This window comes from Delphinus delphis, chromosome 8 (genome assembly GCF_949987515.2).
Source record: "Delphinus delphis chromosome 8, mDelDel1.2, whole genome shotgun sequence".
Classification (NCBI taxonomy): domain Eukaryota; kingdom Metazoa; phylum Chordata; class Mammalia; order Artiodactyla; family Delphinidae; genus Delphinus; species Delphinus delphis.
In genome coordinates, this window is record NC_082690.1 from 63,241,752 (window position 1) to 63,263,383 (window position 21,632).

General features: G+C 45.7%; 1 protein-coding gene across 1 annotated transcript in view; it reads left to right on the plus strand.

Moving 5' to 3' along the window:
• Positions 1-21,632, plus strand: part of PPFIBP2 (PPFIA binding protein 2) — a 117,741-nt gene that overhangs the window by 39,385 nt on the left and 56,724 nt on the right. The window contains exons 4-5 of the mRNA XM_060018439.1: positions 14,213-14,305; positions 18,168-18,281. Coding sequence (XP_059874422.1) covers positions 14,213-14,305; positions 18,168-18,281 — 207 coding nt within the window. The remainder of the gene's footprint in view (positions 1-14,212; positions 14,306-18,167; positions 18,282-21,632) is intronic.

Consider the following 21,632-nt stretch of genomic DNA (forward strand, 5'->3'; position numbering starts at 1 on the left):
TGAGTAGCGAGAGGCCCCAGGGGCTGCTGAGAGAAGGCTGACCAGGGCTGGTCCTCCAATGCCTTCCCCGACAGACAGATCCCTGGGACAAGGTAATCTCCTACCACAAGCATCCAGAGGGTCTCCGCCCCTCAGCTCTTTGGTTCCTGACTGACTCACAAACAGCTCACACCTGCCCTGCTTTGAGATCAGTGGCTCCAACCCACATAGTCCTGAAAGAGCCTCTCAAAATAGCAACAAAGCAGGGTCTGTGGAGTCCGCCCGCTGCCCTCTGAGCAGGAGTTTATTTTCCCAGGAACAGAAGTCCCAGCACTGTCAGCATCTTCACACTGCTGCTGGCTTCTAGGACTCTGCATCGGAGCCAAACTCCAAACCGAAGTCACAACCCCGTCCACCCCACCCCCGGCCCCTAAGAAAAAAACAAAAACGGAATCATCATGGCTCCCCCATGCAATTGGCTTGGGTTCTGTAGTACACAGTATGGGATGAACTCAAACTGCTAATGTGAGACTTTATTCTGTGTCATCTGGTGCTCAAACGGTTGATCCAGTAGCCTGGCCACTTGGGCCAAGAGAGCTGCAAAGACATCCTGGCCCCAGACATTGACTTGCCTTGTACTCAAGTCAGAGTGCAGTTAAAGTTGAAGTAGGCAGCGGCTTCTGTGAAAGCTGCTCCCACTGGCTGAGAACGCGGATCCTGTATCCAACTCCTTGGGTTCGTATCTCAGCTCTGTGTGACCTTGGACAATTGATTTACTCTCCCTGGGGCTCAATTTTCTTGATTGTAAAATATGGATAAATAATTCAGTGTATGTAAAGTGCTTAGAAAACGCTTCATAGATGTTATGGTGACGATGACCTCGGTCACAACTGACAGCCTCTGGTTACTCTAGAGCCATGCGCCCAAACTTGATTCTGGGCACAGAGATTTTTCAAGACCAGGAGGAGGATGATAGTGGGTATGGTTACTCAAGGGTTCTAGCTGTCCGCATTTTCCTAAGGGTACATCCCATCTTTAGCCAATGCACCCAAAATGTCCACCCATCATATTCCCCAGCATAATTTAGGAGCTAGAATTTTGCCATCTGTGACTCCTGTCTGCCAGCTATTCGGAGAGGCCCTCACGCCTCTTTCCCAGCAGGGTTTAGCAAAGGGGCATCATACCAGGGTCATTTGCTGAATAGCTTGGGCGGGTGCTCCGGAGCAGCACAGCCATTGGTAGTTCCATGAACTGGCATCGGCACTTGGGGGGCGGGGGTGTCCCTTGACTCATCCCTGCATTCTTCCCTCCCCCATCCCTGTATCAGCTCTTTCACACTTTTCCATTTGTCTCCAACCTTGTACTCCCCTCTCAACTGATGTCACCACCTACTTCATTGAAAAAAATTAGCCACACATAGATGAACTTCTCATCTTCCCTCCCCACCACCACAAAAGGTAACAGTGTTCACAGCCATCATTTCTCTTTTTTTAAAAGGAATATGAAAAGCATATTTTTTATATATAAATTTATTTTTGGCTGCTTTAAGTCTTCATTGCTGCATGTGGGCTCTCTCTAGTTGCTGCGAGCGGGGGCTACTCTTTGCTGCGGTGCGTGGGTTTCTCATTGCGGTGGCTTCTTTTGTTGCGGAGCACAGGCTCTAGGCGCGTGGGCTTCAGTAGTTGTGGCACGCGGGCTCAGTAGTTGTGGCTCATGGGCTCTAGAGCACAGGCTCAGTAGTTGTGGCGCACAGGCTTAGTTGCTCCGTGGCATGTGGGATCTTCCCAGACCAGGGCTCGAACCCATGTCCCCTGCATTGGCAGGAGGATTCTTATCCACTGCGCCCCCAGGGAAGTCCCCACAGCCATCATTTTTCAACTTCCTTTGGTTTCATGGGTCAGGAGTCCCTTCTCTCCACCAAGGCTATCCCAGTATCCTGTCCTCCTGATCCAGTGCTATTCCACGTCCTGGTGTTCTCCGATTGTTTCTTCTCTTTACTCTGCCCTGCCTCCTTGTCCCATGTCCTTGGCAGAAAACGCTTCTCCTTGATTCTTAGAGAAAAACAAAACTGTCTCTGACTATGTACTTTGTCTCTCCATGCTGCCTTATAGAACTTACCCTCCTTTCACCATCAGGAATCTTGAAATCAAGAGCAGGCTAAAAACAACATCTCTACTCCTTCCTGGTCACTCCCAAACCCACTTCACATTGGCTTTGTCCCTAAGAAAGCTTTCGAAGTCCTTCTATAATGTTCTTATTGCCTCTACTTCCCAAGCAACGTTTCCCATCCATTTTCCGTGGAATTCATTCCCATTTGGGCATCTTGTAGGTTTAATGAAATTCTTGTGACCAAAGGACCAGCTCCTCTCTTTGGCCCTTACCTAATCCCACATTTTCCACCTGTGGATCTTTCTCTTATGCTATTTGATTGATGAAATGCCTGGACCTTCTATCTCAGGAGCCAAGATGCATCAGGCCGTTTACTTCTAATGCCTCCAGGTGAGCTGAAACAGTCACAGTTGCTCCCCCATCCCCAACTCTGGCACCTGATGCTGCCCCTCTGTCTCCGACAGGTATTTTTAAGAATCATGAGTCAGTGTGTCTCTTGGAGTTGGCAAGATGAGGAAAGAGCACCACTCAAAGAGCCTCCTGTGTTTCCTCTGCTCCTGGCTTTAATATGCTCCCTTCACAAGATGCTAGCACACGTGTAAATACCACTTCTCCTACAGTCAAGTGCTGTAGGTTCCTTACGCATCCAGCCACCTGATCCAGAGAATTCAGCAAGGACTAAGCTTATGCAAGGCTCTGATCTTGGAACAAGATCTTGGTGAATCCAGTGCATTTCTCTCACCTCCAAATCCTGCTTCCCAGGATGATCAGTTAGGAGCCTTCATGTGCATCACACCAGCCCCTTGGTTGGAAAGCTTACAGATAGACTGTCAAGATATTTGTTTTCTGTGTTAGTTCTGGGAAACCAGAATATCTGAAGGGTGGCGATCGTGGCTTCATGGATAGCTTATCTGTATCAGGAGGACTCTTTCCAAAGATGCTGTTCTCTATTCTTCTGGGGGAATTCCTTCATAGCTTTCAAGACTCAGTCTTTCAAGTGGGGACTCCACTGTAAAGCCTCTCCTCTCCCTTGAAGGCATAATCGATTCGTCCCTCCCCTATGCCACTGCTGCTGGCTTACACACAACTAACTCTATTACTCAGCCATAAAAAGAAACGAAACTGAGCTATTTGTAATGAGGTGGATGGACCTAGAGTCTGTCATACAGAGTGAAGTAAGTCAGAACGAGAAAGACAAATACTGTATGCTAACAAATATATATATGGAATTTAAGAAAAAAATGTCATGAAGAACCTAGGGGTAAGACAGGAGTGGAGACACAGACCTACTGGAGAATGGACTTGAGGATAAGGGGATGGGGAGGGGTGAGCTGTGACAAAGCGAGAGAGAGGCATGGACATATAATACACTACCAAATGTAAGGTAGATAGCTAGTGGGAAGCAGCCGCATGGCACAGGGAGATCAGCTCGGTGACCGCCTGGAGGGGTGGGATAGGAGGGTGGGAGGGAGGGAGACGCAAGAGGGAAGAGACATGGGAACTATATGTACGTGTATAACTGATTCACTTTGTTATAAAGCAGAAACTAACACACCATTGTAAAGCAATTATACTCCAATAAAGATGTAAAAAAAACAAAACAAAACTAACTCTATTACAGTACTTATCACGTCTCGGTGTAAGACTACAGAGCTCTTTCAAGGCAGGGACTGCCTAGCACAGGGAGTGGCACCTAGTAGGTGTTCAGGAATAGGTAACTAAATGAAGCATAATTATGTGAACATTGGTTGACCAAGCTATTTAATTTGCTATTCATGAAATTTGCTTTGCTCGTCCCTGATAGTGATCATTTGATAGTGACAACCCCACCAGTGACACTTAGCCTCCCCTTATATATAATTGCAAGTAAGAGAGGTGGAGGGCATAAGGAGGTCAAGGTCAGGATAGGATCTCTCTCTTGTTGGGCTCCTGGTAGCTGAGGACCTGACTGTACTCTACTCACGCTGCATTTTGAAGAAACTTCTTTAACTCTGTGCCAGAGGTAGTGGATGGGCTTGGCTATTTCTTGTTGGGAAAAAGTGGTTTTATAATAACTGCCAGAAAGGCCTTAAATTCCTTAACCAAAACATCTAGGAGAAGTTTTCCTTTTTACAAGCACCTGCTTGCATTCATTCTGCTTGATTCCTTTGGTGATGGGTAACCTGAGCCATGTAATAGAAATTGTAGCTTCTATGATCCACTTCTTTAGTTTTTTGGTCCTTATTTTTTCAGGTCTACATTTTCCAAGTTTCTCAAAAGCTTGTTGTGTGAGTGGTGGTCCTGAGCTTGAAGTATAGCCTTAGTGACTTTGACATCTCCCCTGTGCTTGGCAGCTATGGCTCTCTTGAGGTGGGTTTTCTGGATTTGATATGATCCCCTTGACGGGGAGCTGCCTCACAGGGGAGCTGACTTCCTTAGGCTTTTCCCACACTCCGTGCTCGCATACCAACTGACACCGCCACGCGACCTCTCCTCCACACCACTTGTTTGTTCTGGAACCAGCTCTTTCCCCGTGTTCAGTGTAGTGCCATGCTGTCAGCAGGTCCCGTGGGACATTGCCCTCACCCAGCATCCCCGAGAGTGTACCAGAGCACACCTGGGGGGCACACAGAGGCCGGCAGAGGCCAGCCAGGCTGTGAAGGAGTCAGACTCCTGGGGATTCTGCACGGCCCCCATCCGTGCCACCAAGCACCCCCTCCAGAACTCTGCGGAGACCTAATGTGGCCGTCCCTTTGCCAAGCTACAGTGGAAGGACCAGGCCAAGAGCGAGCAAGCATCGTGGAAGCTGACCAGCCACTAGAGTCAGAGGGTGATGGCTCTGAGGGGGCTGCTGGGGGCGCGGGCACAGCTCAGCTGCAAAGCTCATGTTTAACCTAAATTTGATCTGACTTTCAGATTGGAACAGAAAGAAAAATGCAAGTGTTTATGATTAGTCATTATTAGCTATTGAAATTTTCACTGTGCTCATTATAAACTGTGTTCCTGTAGATGCAACTCCAAACATGGGCATCTTTTCAGAGACGATGGAAAGTGAACAGGTTCGAAGCTGTGCACCGCAGGCATGATTCCAGGGCTCTTAGCTAACAATGGGTTCTGTGTTGTCCCTTAGGCACTTTTTTTCTTTCCAGCCCGAAAGTATTTTGGTTATTGTTCCTTTGGGTTGTTTGTTCAGATCTTTAGATACTTCATAGGTGTCCTAATGAGAAATGTTGCCTTCTTTTGTTTTGCACAAAAAGAATGAGTTCATTAAAGCTGTCGGTGCAAGGGAAGAGCTGTGTCTTAACTGCATTTTGGTCTTTTAGTTTAAACAAACCCATTTCAATGAGTTCCGTGTTTCCACGATCATTCAAAAACTGTTTATATTACATGGAGGAAATATTAGAGCATCCTGCTCTAAAGAGCTTTCTGCACTTTTGTTCCCACACGTCTTTGTTTTTAATGACCTAACTGATCATCTGTGTCACTCTGTGAGGTATGATCTCCTCTATTGAAAGGATGGGAAGCTTGAGATGAGGTGACCTACTTGAGCTTGTGCGTGGCCAGTGCAGCCTCACCTCTTAATCGTTCCCAGCCGTCATTCTGCGCAGGAGGTCCTACCTTGTAGAGGAGAAGGCTGCCGGAATTCTGTACGTGAATATGGAAGCCCCCAACAAAGTCCCCAGGGATCCCCTGCCTTGAAATCCAGCTGAGCAAAGGGTGGGAACAGGGAAGCTGCAGCTCTCAGACCTGGCATTTGTACGGCTATACAGCACGTGTTAATTCTTTCAACGTAGCTTCTTAAACAGTTGTTAGGTGTTTCTATGTTCTTACAGCCCTTCATTTATTCATTTCCCATCCACCCTTATATCTTTAGCTTCCTGTTTATTTCTTCCTGTTTATTTCCATTTTTGTTTATTTCATCTCTCCCCGCCCCACACACACACCCAGTTGATGCCATGGGCCTGTTGCATCTTGTATCATTCCCTGAATTAACCTTCTTGTTCTGCTTGGGAAATAAGAATGGAGGCCCACAGGTGGTGGATAGAAAGTCATCCATTTCACACACAAAGGAGAATGGGTTCCTTTTTTATCCGCATGCATCCCACACAGACACGCCCTGTGCCACAAAGTAGATCCCTATTAGCCCTTGATGATAATCTTGGTTTTAACTATAGTTGGCTCAGAACTGACAATTCTGTCTTTAAATTTACCAGTTCAAGCAAATCAAGCAATGGTAGGTAGAATCCCTTTGTAATTCAGTGCTATATCCAAATAGCAGGAATGCTGTCTTGTAAATCTGTTTCCAGAGGAGTAAATTTCAGTCAATTGACTGATCACCATTTGAGACAAATGCATTAGCCAGGACTTTTGGTTGCAAGTAACAGAAACTCGGTTTGAACCAGTGTAGGCCAAGAGGGGACCAACAGGAAGGGCAGGGATGTATCATTGCCTTTGGACAGCATGAACCAGGGGTGAGAATGCCACCAGTCAGTCTCTCTCTCTTGGCTTTCATTTGTGTTTCCATGTGTGTTGGCTTCATAGCTTACTCCTGCTGCAAACCAACTTCCTCCACCTGGAAGAAGACATGTCCACTGACAACCTTTGAACCTTGTAGCACAACTACTACCATTTTCTGTTTCCAAGTTTAAAAATACAGAGGAAAGATTCCAACCATCTAAGCTTTGCATCAGGAGGTTGGAAGGGGTGAGAATATCTCTAAGGAGATGGCAGCCCTCACTCGTGCCACATAGTTATAGCAAAGGTAATGACCCCAGCCTGTTCCTTTCTCTTAGCAAGAGAGCGAGAGGGAAATTGACTAGTCTGGGGTTTTTGCAGCTAATGATAAGGGTTTTTAAGGTGATAAAGGTTTTTAAGGTGATTATCCTCTGATAATCACGTCCCTGATAAAAATGCAATGTCCCCCAAGATATGGAAAATCTATTTTATTTCTTGAGCCTGCTAGCATTCAGCTTGTGGTGCATGAGGAACTTAACCGAGAGTAAACTCCTTATTCACTGACCCGTGGAAGAGGTGGAGGCAGGACTCAGATTAGTCTAGTGTCTTTGTGTAGCCCCAAATGCCCTTTATATAGAGACTCTGTCCATACTGGAATCTTGGTGGTCAGTCCTGTGCTTCCTGGACCCACACGGTCCTTTCTCCATCCTCCCACTTCTCTCCTAATCACTGAGTCTGATTAACTGTCATGGTCAACTCCATGACCCCCAACCGAGGATCAGCCTGCACAGCTGCTACATCATCCTGAAGCCTCTCTCTTCCATTTAGAGATGGCTTAGAAGATAGCGCCACTGTAGGCTGTTGATAGCTGGAGCTGTATATTAGGCCTGCCCAGTCTCAGCATCAACAGTATTTTGGGTCTTCTAGAAAGAGGGCCACAGTCTGTAAGAGTCAAGGTGCTGTGTTGTCTCTGTTCCAGGGGACTCTCAGCAACGTCACCCCCAAGGCCTGGGGAAGACCTTTTTTTTTTTAATTGAAGTATAGTTGATTTATAATGTTGTGTTAGTTTCTGTTGTATAGCGAAGTGATTCAGTTATATAGATATAGACACATATTCTTTTTCAGATTCTTTTCCATTATAGGTTATTACAAGATGTTGAACATAGTTCCCTGTGCTATACAGTAGGACCTTGTTGTTTATCTATTTTATATACAGTACTGTGTATATGTTAATACCCAACTTCTTTTTTTTTTAATTTATTATTTTTGGCTGCTTTGGGTCTTCGTTGCTGCACGCGGGCTTTCTCTAGTTGCGGCGAGCGGGGGCTACTCTTTGTTGCCGTGTGCAAGCTTCTCATTGCGGTGGCTTCTCTTGTTGCGGAGCACAGGCTCTAGGCGCGTGGGCTTCATTAGTTGTGGCATGTGGGCTCAGTAGTTGTGGCTCACGGGCTCTAGAGCAAGGCTCAGTAGTTGTGGCGCACGGGCTTTGTTGCTCCACAACATGTGGGATCTTCCCGGACCAGGGCTCGAACCCGTGTCCCCTGCATTGGCAGGCAGATTCTTAACCACCGCACCACCAGGGAAGTCCCCCAGCTTCTAATTTATCCCTCCCCCATACCCCCTTTCCCCTTCGGTAACCATAAGTTTGTTTTCTATGTCTGTGAGTCTGTTTCTGTTTTGTGAATAAGTTCGTTTTTATCATATTTTAGATCCACATGTAAGTGACATCATATGATATTTGTCTTTCTCTGTCTGACTTCACTTAGTATAATAATCTCTAGGTCTATCCGTGTTGCTGCAAATGGCATTATTTCATTCTTTTTTTTAATGGCCGAGTAATATACCATTGTATATATACACCACATCTTCTTTATCTATGGACATTTAGGTTGTTTCCATGTCTTGGCTATTGTAAATAGTGCTTCTATGAACATTGGTGTGCGTGTATATTTTTGAATCAGAGTTTTCTCTGGATATATGCCCAGGAGTGGGATTGCTGGATCATGTGGTAACTCTATTTTTAGTTTTTTGTGTTTTTTTTAAAGAAAGGTATTTTAAATTTATTTTTATTCTTATTTATTTTTGGCTGCGTTGGGTCTTCGTTGCTGCGTGCAGGCTGTCTCTAGTTGCTGCGAGCAGGGCCTACTCTTCGTTGCAGTGCACGGGCTTCTCGTTGCGGTGGCTTCTCTTTGTTGCAGAGCATGGGCTCTAGGCACACGGGCTTCAGTAGTTGCAGCATGTGGGCTTCAGTAGTTGTGGCTCGCAGGCTCAGTAGTTGTGGCACACGGACTTAGTTGCTCCACGGTATGTGGGATCTTCCCAGACCAGGGCTTGAACCCGTGTCCCCTGCATTGGCAGGCAGATTCTTAACCACTGCGCCACCAGGGAAGTCCCTATTTTTAATTTGTTAAGGAACCTCCATACTGTTTTCCATAGTGGCTGTAGCAATTTATATTCCCACCAACAGTATAGGTGGGTTCCTTTTTCTCCACAGCCTCTCTAGCATTTATTATTTGTGGACTTTTGCAGATGGTCATTCTGACCAGTGTGAGGTGGTACCTCATTGTAGTTTTGATTTGCATTTCTCTAATAGTTATCTTGAGCATCTGGGGAAGACCTTGATGTGACGTTTCTGAGCTGTGTGTTATATTTGCCTCCAAGAGATCTGGGTTTTAGAAGATGGATTCCTTTATTCAAGACTTTGTCCAGCCTCTTGAGGGTAAAATTTTGATAGAAGCAAAGGGGGTTTAACTTCAGTAGTCTTGGCTAAAGTTTCTGAGTTATTGACAATATACACACACAAAGAACTCCCCGTGCTGATTTAGTTCTGTGACATAAGAGAGAGGGAGTATGTTTCCCTGTGGCGTTCTTCAATTAGCGCTGCAAGAGGACGTGGAAATGTCGATCTGTAGTTGCCATTTCACCTCCATAGGGTACGCAGATCCCTGGCCTTCACAATATCTCTTGGTCCCACGCAATATTATATCAGGTAACTAACGTGAATTATAGTTTCAGGCATAGCTTTGACGATGGAAAGTTTGGATGAGAAGATTCATTTTTCCCTCTGTCACATTTGTAGAACTAACCATCAAAACAGAAGAGAAAAACTTGATCAAATGTATGTATATCACACCTTAGTACATCAGAAGTCCACTGTACAGGTCTAGCCTAGGGGCTTAACATCATTAGTTGAGTAAAAATGACCTCTTTTTAATTTATATTTATCAGTGGGTTGAGCATCCTTAACAGGGTAGAACAGTATAGAACTCTCCTTTAGATCACTTGCCATCCCAGAGCGGGGAGGAATCAAAACTTAGCATGTAGCATCCTTCGGAATTCGGTGTGACTTTCTCCTCCTCAGTGGAATGCTGGCATGGTTCTCTCCATCTGACTTTATGCATGGAGAGCTGGGCAACTGCTCTATCACCAAGTTACCTAATAGAGAATACGGACAAGACTTTTCAGAGACTCCCAAACCTGGAATCACTCAAGGACCCAGTTGATGATCTCAGTATTGATCCCAGACTTCTACTACAATTCCACTGTTAGAATTAAGGAAGCAGGTGTAGCCTGTGAGAAAGCAAGCTCTTCTGAAAGTCAGGCAAAACAGAGCTGTGTCCCGACTCTGTCTTTTTAAACATGTTTATCAATCATTTTCATAACCTTCTGGCCTTTTATGCCCTGATGATGCAGCCATTTTATAATCCAAGAATGATGCCCCAAAGTGACTGAACCTGTTGCCCAATTACTGGAATAAGGAGTATGCGTTTATTCACTCAAAACTCAAATCCTCACCTTTGGCTAATAAATGTTGGCATTCAACAAGATGTTCTTCTTGGCCCTGTTCTCAGTTGCCTTCCAAGTTCTTCAAGCAGAGGTGTGTTTTATCCTGGTCTGTGCCCAGCTAAGGCTTGAGTGCAGTTTTCTTGAGAGCTGTCCATCTTCTGTAGAATGTGAAAACACAGCACTCTGAACCTCACCAAAAGCAAGGGATAACGATGTGGCAGACTTCTTTCTGGGACATTGCTTCCATCTTACTGTTGTTTAATACCTTTCAAAAGCTCGCTAGAGAACAGTGATTTTGGCCAACTGTATGAGAGGAAGATGCCCTGCTCGTCTACAATGGTGATTTGGGTCAAGGGAGGCACTTTTCTGCCACATGCAGCACTGCCACATGGGCCAGTGTGACTGCTGGGGAAGGATGTGCCCCTCAAGTCTGTTAGGGGAGGAAAAAAGCACCAAGAACTGTTCTAGCTACACAAACGGTGCTTCTAGATTTTAAAATATATTTTAATTACTCAAGTAAATAAACTTTTTTTTTTTTTTTTTTTTGCGGTACGCGGGCCTCTCACTGCTGTGGCCTCTCCCATTGTGGAGCACAGGCTCCGGACACGCAGGCTCAGCGGCCATGGCTCACAGGCCCAGCCGCTCTGCAGCATGTGGGATCCTCCCGGACCGGGGCACGAACCCACGTCCCCTGCATCGGCAGGTGGACTCTCAACCACTGTGCCACCAGGGAAGCACAAACATTTTTATAAGAAGCTCAAATATTAAAGCCCCTCTTGACCAAACCTCCCACTCCCAACTTTTCGTAGCCCAGAAACTTCCCCAAAAGAGAGCACTGTTGAGGGTTGTTCTGTAGCCTTCCAGACACTGGATCTATTTACCTTCATAGATACATCAGTACTTGCGGAGCTGGATGGTACTGTTTTCTAGTATCACACCGCGTGATTCTCTGCATCTTGCTGCTTTCACTATCCAATATGTCTTGTATTTCTATGATGGTTCATAAAAATCCGCCTCATGTTAAAATGCTACAAATTGTCCATAATACGGGTGAGCCACAGTTTATCCACTCCTCTATTAATGGATATTTAGGTTCAGACAGCATTTTTACACCCTATTTTAAGTGAACTTTCATACAATCACAATGTATAAAACAAAATTTATACTGATCTGTTCCTCAAGCTGTAACAGAGAGCCTACTGGTTTCGTACATGGTAACGTGGGCAAATAATCCATTTGTGCCTTGTTCGTATACTTTGTGTCTCAGTTCCTTTAAGTATAAAAATAGAATAAAAATAGTACCTATCCAGCAGAGTTGTGGGAAGGATTAAATGAATTAATATACGTAAAGTGCTCTCGACAGCGCTTGGCACATGGTGAGCGCTGCCTAAGTGCCCACTTTGTGTCTAGAGCACAGTACTTGGACCACATTGTATTGGTCTCCATAGAATTGCTTTGGTTTTTGGCCCACGTTATCCACTAACCTTTGACCTATTTTGAGAACATCACAGGAAAGCAGTGAGCTCTGCTGGGCTCTGTTTACTGTGAGGGTATCATCCCGAATGTTGTTTATCCCACTACGCGAAGTCTCTCTGTGGAAACAAGGGATGGTTCTCCCTTCCTTAGGAAGAGCTGTGCTTCTCCTAGGCAGTTAGCTTGACTTTGTCATACGGATCTGTGCATCTTTTAACTCAGCTGTGCTTCCCTTTTTCCATTGGCTGCTAGAGTAGATTCAGTTTTTATTTTAATCTACTTCTAGCATGTGTTATAGACTCTATGGCACGTAAGTTAACTGAACTTACGATATCAACTTCCTTCCTTCCTCTTTTTTCTTTTTTGGTCAACTAGCTGCCTCTCTGGGTGATTGCGTGGGTAGGTCTTTTATCGTACGAACACACTGCCCTCCATTTGACTGAGGCCCAGGTGGTGCGGTAGCTGGCCGGAGTCTTGTGGAAAGAGCCTTCCCTTCGCCTCCTGCTGGAGAAGTACCAGCTGCCAGCGGTGGGCGGCCCTGTGCATGTGCTGACTTTGGCACTGGCGCTGGATCCACACAGCTTCACTTGGGTGCCCGGGTCCTTTCTGTTCTCAGTCTCTCTCCTCTGAAAGTCACCATCATGTGAGTTCTTGGACAGAGAAGCAATTGACCTGCTGCTTAAGAGCTATTTCCTTTCCTTTCTTGTTAGGCTCTGAGAAATGTAGGTTCTAATTATATCTTTGGATACTAGTCAGTGTTTGACCGTGTGATGACTGGAATATTAATTAATGGAACAATAATAAACCACCATCAACACAAAGAAGCCATTAGTGATTGCTAAGGCCCTTTGTTTATGGTATGAAAGAGCTTCCCTAACACTGAACAAGATGCAGACTGGAGAGGGGCTAGACGAAAAGGCAGGGGAATGGCAGGGGTGCCCTGTCCGTCTGGCCTGTGCCTGGCACAGCTGCCCTGGGAAGTGGCCCCTGGGCTCACCCTCCCGCTGCACCTTCGACAGACAGCCAGTGCTTCCCTCACAGGTGACACTCCACAGCTTGAACGCAGATTTCTTGCTCCCTGTTTCTTTTTGGAACTAGGCCTGGCTCTGCCACCTGCCCTCACCTAGGCAGTGCACTGGGGAAGGGATGGGACGAGGGAAGGCAGGAGGTATCTTTTCCTAATGGGGCAGGTGGGGTGTGGTTGGAAAGCCCATTCTGAAGGTTGGAATGTGGCGAAATGGGCTCGGGAGAAGGGGACCACCTCTGGGCCCTTCTCTGTGCCTGGTGTCCTCTCTGGCATTCTCCTTTTACAATCGTGACTTTCCTTTGGGATATAGGATACCCGCCTTACGAACATTGGAACATTGACTCCTCTGGACCAGCCCAGGTGTCAAGGAGTGTCATTTCCCCGTTTAGCAATAAGATCTGCTTTTTCAGACCGCTGAGCCCCTGGATGGCCTACTGTGCGCCTCTGGTTTGGGCCCTTAAATTCCTCGTGGAAGAAGGGTGTAGTCGTAGCACTGGGCCAGTTCAGTTCCATTAGCAGCTACCTCCCTCCTCCCTGCCTACAGCCAGGGCAGACACACCCAGGAAGTGACTGCAGCTCCTGTCTCTAGCTCAGGGCATTTTATAAGCTTTGCCTCTCGACTGCCATCTCAAATCTCCCTTTCCTCTGTTTTCCATGGTTTCCGACTACTTGGTATTTCCTGTGTTTTCCCTCTGCTTGGCCCTTGAGATCCCTCTGGCTGTCATTTGGGTTCTTCTCAAGGCGTTTCATCTTAGCTTATTCCTCTCAGCTCTAACACTGCAGCAACTCCACGTGCCACCCTGGCTGCCAGAGCCCTTATTGAGGGGTGCGATCGGCCACTTCTGAAAGGGATGTGCGAGTAGATGAAGGGCCTTCCGTTTGGCATCCCTCATCCTCCAGGCTCCCTGCGATGTTCAGGATGGGCCTCCACGCCGTGAGGTGTGCCTCGGCTCTGGAGAACTTTGGCGTGAGAGTCAGGAGACAAGATCTGTGCAGGAGTTGTTCCCATATAGTTCCTCAGTGCATGGTACCAGCTCCCTGGTCTCAAAGAGTAGACCCTTATTGCTACTGGTGCTTCTGGCCGGCTGTGCCTCTAGCTAAACCAGACCCAACACGCCCCGTCACGCCAAGCACCGCCGGGTCTGGAGTTCCACCAAGGCCTTTCTAGCCAAAGGTGAGGTCACCCAGGGGGTGGTTTTTGCCACCTTTTATGGCATGCCTATCAGTGGCATCTGATCTGGTCCTCCTTGTAGTAGTTTTGAAATCCTGTGGTTTCCTGTTTAGGTGGGTGGTTTTGCATAGATAATGAGCGAAACTGACCTCACCAATTGCATACTTCATTTGGAAGTTGGTAAGATGTTTTTCCAGCCTTTTAAGTGTGTGTTTTTTTCCTCTTCCCTTTAGTCCCAGGTAAATCACCACAGTGCTGCTAGTAATGAAACGTACCAGGAACGCTTAGCACGTCTAGAAGGAGATAAGGAGTCCCTCATATTACAGGTGGGTCCTTTTTGGTGGGAACCAGCTTTTTCTGTTACCTCCAGCTCTGTAGCTGCCTTAAGTAGGAGGGAAGTCCAAAGGGTTTTCTCTGTTGGATGTTTCCTGCTCCCAAAGTGTATGTTTTTCAAAAGACTTTTCCTGAAACAAAGGAGAAAGTAACTGGGGGCACAGTTTAACTCTGGCCTTGGCTTTTGGGGGGCTGTGAATGGATTCATTTATTTATCACGGACTACAAGAGTATCTGCATCTATACACTGGAAGCTCTGTGGCCAGGCTGATTAATGGGGCCCTGTCTTCCAGAAGTCTTGCAAAGGAGATGTGTCCTCCTGTCACTAATACAGCAAAGCCTCTTAAAAAGCCCCAGGGTGGATGCTAACAGGATCAGGCCCAGTTCATCCGGAGCTGGATCGAGACTGATCACTTTGAGGCCAACCCCCCTGGAGCTGTTAACATGGGTTAATAAGCCTTTGATGACTCTCTTACTTTGAAGAAAGGAACTCCAAAACTTGTCAAAGACGTAGTTTCAGGTCTGAAAACTTGCATTGCATTCTGAAAAGTTGATCTTTCTCGTGGGATGCTTTTTGCTGAGGTAGGAGCCCTTTGCTGTGTTAGTTCTCAAACACATGAACCAAGCCTCAAGGTCTGGTATGCCTCAGACACTGTGATTGACAATTTAGAGAATAATAAGACTAATGTCCTAATCCCAGCTCCTTAAAAAGCTTGAAGGGTGGTGATTAAGACTGGTAAGTGGGATGGAAGCGAGGGGGCAGGGAGGGTTCTGGGATCCTCCCTAGACTATGGGCCTTAGCTTAGAGCACTAGAGTTAAGAGGCTGCAGTATGTTTGGCTTTTTTCCTTCTGTTTTACCTTATTTCTTTTATTCATTTCACTTCATTTTATGAATGTAGGTATAATATCTGATTATTTTAGAAACTTTGGAAAGTCAAAAAGAATTTAACATGTTAGCCCTTTCTTCCAGTCCTTTTCTTTTTTTCTGTCCTGCCCCTATTTTAAAAAATTAAGCTCAGACCAAATATACAATTACACAATTTTGTATCCTAGGTTTTTTTTTTTTCTTCACTTCATTGATTTGTTCATTAAAAACTATTTGCATGCCCACAACTCAGTGGATACTGGTTTTAGGTGCTGGGTTGTAGCAGTGAAGAAAATAGACTAAGTCCCTGTTCTCAAGCTTCCATTCGTGTGTGTGTGTGTGTGCACGCGCGTGTGTGTGCGCGCGCACGCGCGCACGTACATGTATGATAAACCAATTCACAAAATATTTCCAGTGATGATAAATGCTATGGAAAAAAATAAAGCAGGATAGGACTGTGTGGTCAGGGAAGACCTCCCCGATAGGAGGAGACTTAAGGAGCTGGGGAGGGAGCCCCATAGAGACTGGGAGAAGCACGTGCCAGGCAGAGGAGGTGGCTGGTCCAGCGAGCACCTTGAGGTAGGCATGTGCTTGGCGTGTGGGAAGAACAGGAAGGGGCTGTGTGGTTGGAGCTGGTGACCCTGAGAAGCCTGGGAACTGCCTACTGAGAGGTAGCAGGGGCCAGGTTATATAGCACGTTACAGTGCAGACACTTTGCGGGATGTGTAATTGGAACCTCCATCCCAATGACACAACTGATGGAAGAGCGTCCAGTTTAGAATTTTGCCACAAACAGTATCAAGCTACAGACGAATGAACCCGGAACCTTCATGGCTGAAATGAGACATTTCTATTTAGAGGGTTACAATTTAATAAAGAATTCCTGTGTGATAATCTCTCTGATATTGTAAAAATTCTGAATTCTTGAATAATCCTTAATGATTCCAGCACAACTGGAGAGCTGCTTATCAGTAAAGTCAGAAGTGGATCCTAATGGTTTCTGTCCCTCCAGGAGCTTGTGGACAGACTCTCAGAGCTGCTCTTACGTGCTCACTGCTGTCTCTAGAGGCTCCACGGAGCAGGTTAGACAGATCCTCAGAGTGGGGGGGCCACTTACTTGATTAATTCACAAGACAGCTCAGCCAGACCGAATTCATTGGAGCCCTTGGCCCAGAATGTTCTCCTGGGTTTACTTGTGGAAGAACAAGGGAAATCACACAGGGCAAAATACTGTTTTCAGGATTAAACAATAAATAAAACCAAAATCTTGTATTTCTTCATTAGAATGTGACTTCTTAATGCAAGGATTTTCATCTTTTTCTTTTTCCCCCACTTCTGTATCCCCTCGGTTTTTAAAATTATGCCTAGCATGTGGTAGGGGCTCAGAAAATATTTTTTCTTGAATAAAGGTCACATTTAGAACCTTTATACATTTTCTCCCAATTTTCTATACCTCTACATTCATAACCTAGACTGAGTATTCACGTTCATAAGGACCCCATAACCCGGTGTATCTCGAGTCTTAAGAGCAGCTGGGCTATGAGCTATAGAATGCCGGAGACCACGTTATTCGTCTGGGGTCTGGGTACCTATTCCGCTGGGTATCGCCAGCCCATGGCCCCAAGGCGTGGCGCAGACTCTCTAAGTGTTAATCATCCCAGTAAGATTAACCATGACACATCCCCAACAGAAACTCTGGAACCCAGGCAGCAAAGGCCACCCCTGGCATCCTACTCTTTTGAGATTAGAGTTAGTAGTTGAAAAGGCCAGGACGGCTGATCATGTTAGGCAGCGAGGATAAGACGCCCATTTTTGGATTATAATTGAAATGTTAGCACACCATGCATCAGCTCCAGGAGTATGTTTCAATAATTCATTAATCACTTAGGAACATAAAAATGGAAAGCTTAAAGCAGCCATATTCATTAAGATTAGTGCCTCTGTAAAAGGGAGCTTTATAATTCATAACTTTATTTAAGCATGCATAAGTGAATTCACATTAACTCATGCTCCAGCTATCATTCCTTTACAGACTGAGAAATAATTTATGATCATCTATATGTAAATGGTGATGAGTCAACCATTGGTTAGAAACCAAAAGGCTATAAGGGATCTCAATTTACCAGTCCTTGATTTCTTTATTTTGGGGGAGGTCACTCATGCTTTCTTCCTCTTCCTGCTCTGAGGCACCTTTTAATAATAATTATTTAATAGTAATATGGAAAAGGATTAATAATAAGGAAAAGGCTGTTTGCTGATAGGCTTTGAAAATTTCTCAGTCTGTATTTAGGGTATAATTTAAATGATTTATCGTAAATGGATTTTTATTTGCTAACAATTCCAAGAGATAGTCTCGATGTTCTTCAGAAAGACGACTGTTTTCCTGCCACTGTATGTGCAGCGTGGCTTGTGTATATTTATGACTTAGTCATGTTTTGGCCTGTGAAGCACAAAAACCTTCCTGCAGCCAAGTTTTGTCAGTGCTAATACATGCCCTTTACGTCCCGCATTCCTTAATTGCTTCAGAACCCTCGCCCGATAGGTGAGCTGTCCTCACACCCTGATGAGAGGGGTAAGGTCATTGGCTACTCTGCACAGAAGTTTGGATCGCGCTTCCACATGAGGTGGCAGGAGCCCTGGCGAGCCAGCTGAGTTATTCCTTGAGGTCGGGCTGCCCAAGGGAGCTCTGTGAGAGGCACAAGGAGCCAGAGGCCAGCCCAGAGGCTGCTCTCGTGGCTGCTGGGTGTTTTTCTCCTGAGTCTGTCAAGAGCAGGAAATGTGACCAACCTGGTCCAGGTGGTGGCTGGGACTTCCCGGCCAGGTGAGAAAACAACCGGGGTTCCCTTCATCCAGGACACTTTCCCCACTTACCACCCACCAAAACCAGCAGCCACTCTTCTCCCATCAAGAATCAGTGGCGTGGCTTCACGGCTCCCCTCCAGCGGGGAGCCGGTCCCAGCCTCCACCCTTGCTTTATTTCCTGGGACAGGTGAGCGTCCTCACAGACCAAGTGGAAGCCCAAGGAGAGAAGATTCGGGACCTGGAAGTGTGTCTGGAAGGACACCAGGTGAAACTCAATGCTGCTGAAGAGATGCTTCAACAGGTAAGGGTGGGTGGGACCCAGGGCCTTGGGTCCTGCAGCCGCTCACGCGGGCAAGCCCCTTTCTGGGTCCACGTTACAGAGCTCGCTGCTTCCATTCCCGTCCTGCCTGGAGGGGAGGGTTGGCTGCTTAGCCTGTGGTGTTTACACAGCAGGTGAAACCGGAGGGGGGGAGGGCAGGGAAGGGCTGGCCTGGGAGGAATAACTTGTTGGGCTGGTTTGACAGATTCCCAGGGCACTTTCTCCTGGCCTGGTTCAGTGCAGAGCTCTCTGCTGGCCATGTCCCCCTCATCTTATCACACCAACCACACCGGACACACTTAACCGGCTAACGCCTCATAACCAAGTAACCCACGGTTCGGGCATGGCACTGTTGTCGCCTTTGCCCTGTAAGTGGCATCTGGGGTTTTCGAAAGTCGATTAACTTATTTTGTGCCTCTTTCCTTCCCTCACTCTTTCCCCTCTCACTCTGTGTGGCTTTCTTTGATAAAATTGATCACATATTACATAAAATTTTAATATAATTTAATACATATTAAAATGAAAAAAATTAGCTGCTCTTCTACCATTCAGAAACATCTCTTAAATGTCTCCTTGTTTCTCTTTGGGCCTTTTTGTTATAGGTACATATAATATACAAAACACTATTTGCACCAGAGATATGATTTAGTCCTCAGCTTTTCTATGCTTAACGTCATAGAGTGAGTTTTTTTCCCACTTTTAAATTTTGCTGTATCGTTGTCTTTAATATCACTTAGACCTTTTTTACTTTTTTTTTTAGCAAAAGTATTATAATTGAACTGACTCTTCTTGAACAGTCTGACCCCACTGTAAATAACGAGCTGCAATTTTTAGGAAGTGGTGTTGACTTTTTATCAAGTCTTTTCAGAATCTGTTGAGATGCTAATTAGAAATTTTATTTTATGAACTCTAGTCATATATCTAATTTCCTTAACTTGCATCATTTTTGCACTTCAGTTATTTTGAAAAATAAACCATGACTGAAGTTTATGGGTGTATGCTTTGTAGGTCCTGGCATAGTACTTGGCACATAAAAGGTGCTCACTAATTATTTAAGGAATGAAAGTCCATTTCTTAAAATGAGTGGGTTCAATTAGAAGACTGCTTATAATCTCCCTCCCCCATCCCCCAAGCTCTAACTTTTTTTTTAATTGCTTTGGTCAGCATAAAATTCAAATTGTTTCTCCATAGCATAGTAATGAACAGAAGCTTTGAATATGACCTTTGGTCTTAGGGGTAAATATCTTAGTTTCTAGGTGCTTCTTAGCTTTGAGTGCATTTGAAGAACTTCTTTTAAAATCAATATTTTTATGCAAATGTCTTTGTAGAAACTAGTTCTGACAGCTTGGAAGCTGTTATTAGTTTATCCTTTCATTGCTGATTAATAAGTTACCACGTTCTTGGCCCCATTTGATTTTCTGTTTAAATGGTATGCCGTTTCTCTTGCTTATCGTATTCCCTGGAAATCCGAGTAGCAACAGCAGTGAATCTTTCTTTTTATTTACTCTTAAAAGTTGAATCTTTCTTTTGAAGACCCAGGAAAGAAAATAGCCTGATGGAAAAAATCTCAAATGGCACAAGAGCATTTTCACAAGAGTGCATGGGACAACCTACTAGATTATATTTTCAAGACAGCAAAAGATGCAGTTCTGGGGTGGGGACCAGGGAGGAAGATGACGGAGGGGCTGTTAAAAAAAAAAAAAAAAAAAGAAAAAACCTAGACAGAGACCAAGAAAATTTGCATGTGGAAGGGAACATGTCAGAAAAACGGCAGAAGACTGATGTTTCAGGAAGGCAGTGCCTGGTGAGTAACCACACGATCGGAGGTCAGAAAATGGCCCCATCGTGGTGCCTGAGCTCTCTGAGGTTGTCTTATCCTTCTAAGCATTATCTCATAGACTGGATTTTAGACTTTTAAAAAAGTCTTAAGCTCAACTGCCCCTTATATCCTGTTTATTCTAAATCTTCTTTCTTGTGTGCTGTGGCCGAGGTCGCGGTCGTGTGGTCTGCATGTACCGTAGAGGTGAACGTGTTGGCTTGCTATCTTCTGGAGTGCAGTAGCTCTTATTTGCTACCTCTGGGGTTGAAAGATCTTCCTGAACTTAACCAAGTTATTGTTATGCCCATAACTTTGACTGTATTCTCTCAGCCTTTCAAGGGTAAAATGAAAGGAGTGTGCAGTACTTTCCTGGAGAATTCTGAGTTCATGTCATAGGCATTTGAGGCTCCGCTCCCACTCATGTGTTCTCTGGGCTTGGTGGTGCCTGAACTGGAGATCATTGGGTTGCCAGCTCTAAAGGCCACATTGAATGTTCTGCACATGGTAATGCTTTCCGGAAATCTGCTTGATACTGTTTGAAAAGACGCTTAATTCTTGCATCACAATGCTGATGTGATGCCATCTATATATAGCGTGGAGTACATACGTAAGTGTCCTCTGAACTGGGGATAGGCAGAGACTTGCCTGGTTAGACTGTGATATCCTGGGCCCCAGGGCTCATGGTAGGAGCAAGCATGACTCACGTCCTTAAGGCAGAGAATGGAGGCAAACAATCACCTCTTTCTTTTTTTTTTTTTTTTTTAATTAATTTACTTTATTTTTGACTCCATCGGGTCTTTATTTTTGGCTCCGTCGGGTCTTTATTTTTGGCTCCGTCGGGTCTTTGTTGCTATGCACGGGCTTTCTCTAGTTGCGGTGAGTGGGGACTACTCTTGTTGCAGTGAGCGGGCTTCTCATTGCGGGGGGTTCTCTTGCTGCAGAGCATGGGCTCTAGTAGTTGTGGCTCATGGGCTCTAGAGCGCAGGCTCAGTAGTTGTGCACGGGCTTAGCTGCTCCGCGGCATGTGGGATCTTCATGGACCAGGGCTCAAACCCGTGTCCCCTGCCCTGGCAGGAGGACTCCCAACCACTGCGCCACCAGGGAAGTCCACAATTGCCTCTTTCTGCCAGCCCTGAGCCAAGCCTGGCCTCCTGTTAAAGGCCTGAGGAGCTCTGAAGGAGATGCTTTCACTGTCACAGCGTGGGGCCTCCTGACTGCCTATTGACACTGCTTCCCGTGGGGAGGCAGCTCCTGCTAGCCCTTACACACTGAAAACATCCTTTCTAAAGGAGCCAGCAATTCTAGCTGACCACCCGTGGAGGCCCATTACTGCTTTTCACAAGAAGCTGGAAATCCAGATGTAAAAATTTAAAGATCAGTCTTTCTATTTTAAAAACATTGGCAACTAATTTAAATGAAAAAGAAGTATTGTGTGAACCACACAATATTTATTGTACCTCTAGGCCAAGCCTGGCCCACAGATCCAGTCTGCAACCTCTATTCCAGACTCGCCC